The sequence below is a fragment of the Myotis davidii genome, unplaced genomic scaffold (genome assembly GCF_000327345.1).
Source record: "Myotis davidii unplaced genomic scaffold, ASM32734v1 scaffold1082, whole genome shotgun sequence".
Taxonomy (NCBI): domain Eukaryota; kingdom Metazoa; phylum Chordata; class Mammalia; order Chiroptera; family Vespertilionidae; genus Myotis; species Myotis davidii.
Genome location: NW_006292688.1, coordinates 3,549 through 5,534, shown reverse-complemented (window position 1 = coordinate 5,534; position 1,986 = coordinate 3,549). Strand labels below are relative to the sequence as shown.

General features: G+C 37.2%; 1 protein-coding gene across 1 annotated transcript; it reads right to left on the bottom strand.

Moving 5' to 3' along the window:
• Positions 1 to 1,301: 1,301 nt before the first annotated feature.
• On the bottom strand, positions 1,302 to 1,982 carry LOC102753981 (olfactory receptor 1J4). The gene has a single exon (XM_006766124.1). It carries the CDS (start codon positions 1,980 to 1,982, stop codon positions 1,302 to 1,304), a length of 681 nt encoding a protein of 226 aa, XP_006766187.1.
• Between the last annotated feature and the right edge of the window lie 4 nt (positions 1,983 to 1,986).

The window sequence follows — 1,986 nt, the reverse complement described above, 5'->3', positions numbered from 1 at the left end:
TTCCGGTCAAGGGCATGTACCTGGGTTGCGGGCACATCCCCAGTAGGAGATGTGCAGGAGGCAGCTGATCGATGTTTCTCTCTCATCGATGTTTCTAACTCTCTATCTCTCTCCCTTCTTCTCTGTAAAAAATCAATAAAATATATTTTTTTAAAAAAAGAGGGGTATATGTGAAACAGATGAATCAAATGGAAAATATAGTAATAAGGAAAATATAAATTCTAATGTATTATAATTATATTAGAAGTCCATAAACAGTATATCCAGAAATATAATAATTGTTGTTTTACATAAAATGAACAATATCCAGCATTACATATTGAACAATGCACACCTCACAGATATAAGGACAAAGAAATGTTTAAATTGATGGAAAAGAAATACCATTTAAACACCAACAAGGAGAAAGCTGCATCCTGACTATACTATACCATACTTACTATGCTACCTTACACTACGTTATGCTGTGCTATGCTATGCTACAATACACTATACTACACTGTACCATGCCATAGCACACCACACAACACTGCACTACACTATACTATACTATGCCATGCCATACCATACCATACCTTAACAATACCATACCATACCATACAATACTATACTATACTTTACTATTCTATGCTATAGTAGTATCTATATATCTAGCTGTTTGTCTATCTGTATATGTTTCTACTTCTATATAGATATAACATATTTATATTAATATCAGAAGTAGATGAGGTATTAAGGTAAGACCCATTGCTAGAAACTCTTCCTAATTATAAAACTAGTGGTGTGCTCTTAAATGCATTCCTAAAAGTCTCTTTCTCCAACATCCTTGCTTTGTAGGACATACCAATTTTCATAGTGTAATTATTCTTATCATGCCTGATGGCAGTCAGCCAACATTAGGAAGAGATGTGCACAATCAGCCAGAAGCCAACAAAAGGCAGCATTAAAATAATCAGGTAATAAAAAGGGAAGATTACCAGGAGCAGATCATGATCCTTAATAAGTGGCTATTTGATAACATAAAATTTTTAAAAATGCATAAGCAAAAGTTACATATTTCAAAACAGAATGAGACAAAAACACAGTTATAATCATGCAACATGTTTTGCATAAGATTATGGATATATATTATAAGAGATGGGCATGTGAAAAATATTGATTTGGAATAAGGAATTATTAATAATCCAAGTAGCAAACTTAACATAGATGACAGATTAAAAACACTGTACATATGACAGGAAGTATATTCTATGAAAGTTATATGCAGATGTCAACCATACAATAATTTTAGGAGATATGTCTCACTGTGCTCTGACTGCAACAGGAGGATCTAGTGATTGCTGCTTAAAGAACTTAACCCTATTGACACACATGTCTAAGGCCTGTTTGATATCTCTGTTCCTCAGGCTGTAGATGAAGGGGTTCAGCATGGGGGTAACTACCATGTACATGACCGAAGCAATTATGTCTTTGGAACCCCATGATGAGGAAGAAATGTAAATACCTGCAGATGTACCGTAGTATAAAGACACCACAGAGACATGGGAGCCACAGGTAGAAAAGGCTTTAAACAGTCTCTTAGTGGAGGGCGCCCTCAGGATGGTGGTCCCTATACGGATATAGGAGCCCAAAATAATACCAAAACACAAAAACAAAATTATTGTTCCCTCGGTGAATATGACCAGCTCATTGAGAGAGGTGTCTGAACAGCTCAGCTTCAGGAGTGCAGCAAGGTCACAGAAGAAGTGGATGATGGCATTGTCAGCACAGAAAGACAGTCGGACCAAGAGGAGGGTGTGCAAAAGGGCAATTACACAGGAGAGAACCCAGGATCCAGCCACCAGCAGCACACACAGCCCCTCCCTCATGATGGTGGTGTAGTGCAGGGGCTGACAGATGGCTACATACCTGTCATATGCCATCAGAGCCAGAAGAAAATTATCAAGACCAGCAAGAAGCAAGAAACAATACAAATGAGACATACAT

Bases quoted from the DNA above. Each gene is read 5' to 3' on its own strand.
- LOC102753981 (XM_006766124.1), bottom strand. From the start codon at position 1,982: ATGTCTCATTTGTATTGTTTCTTGCTTCTTGCTGGTCTTGATAATTTT.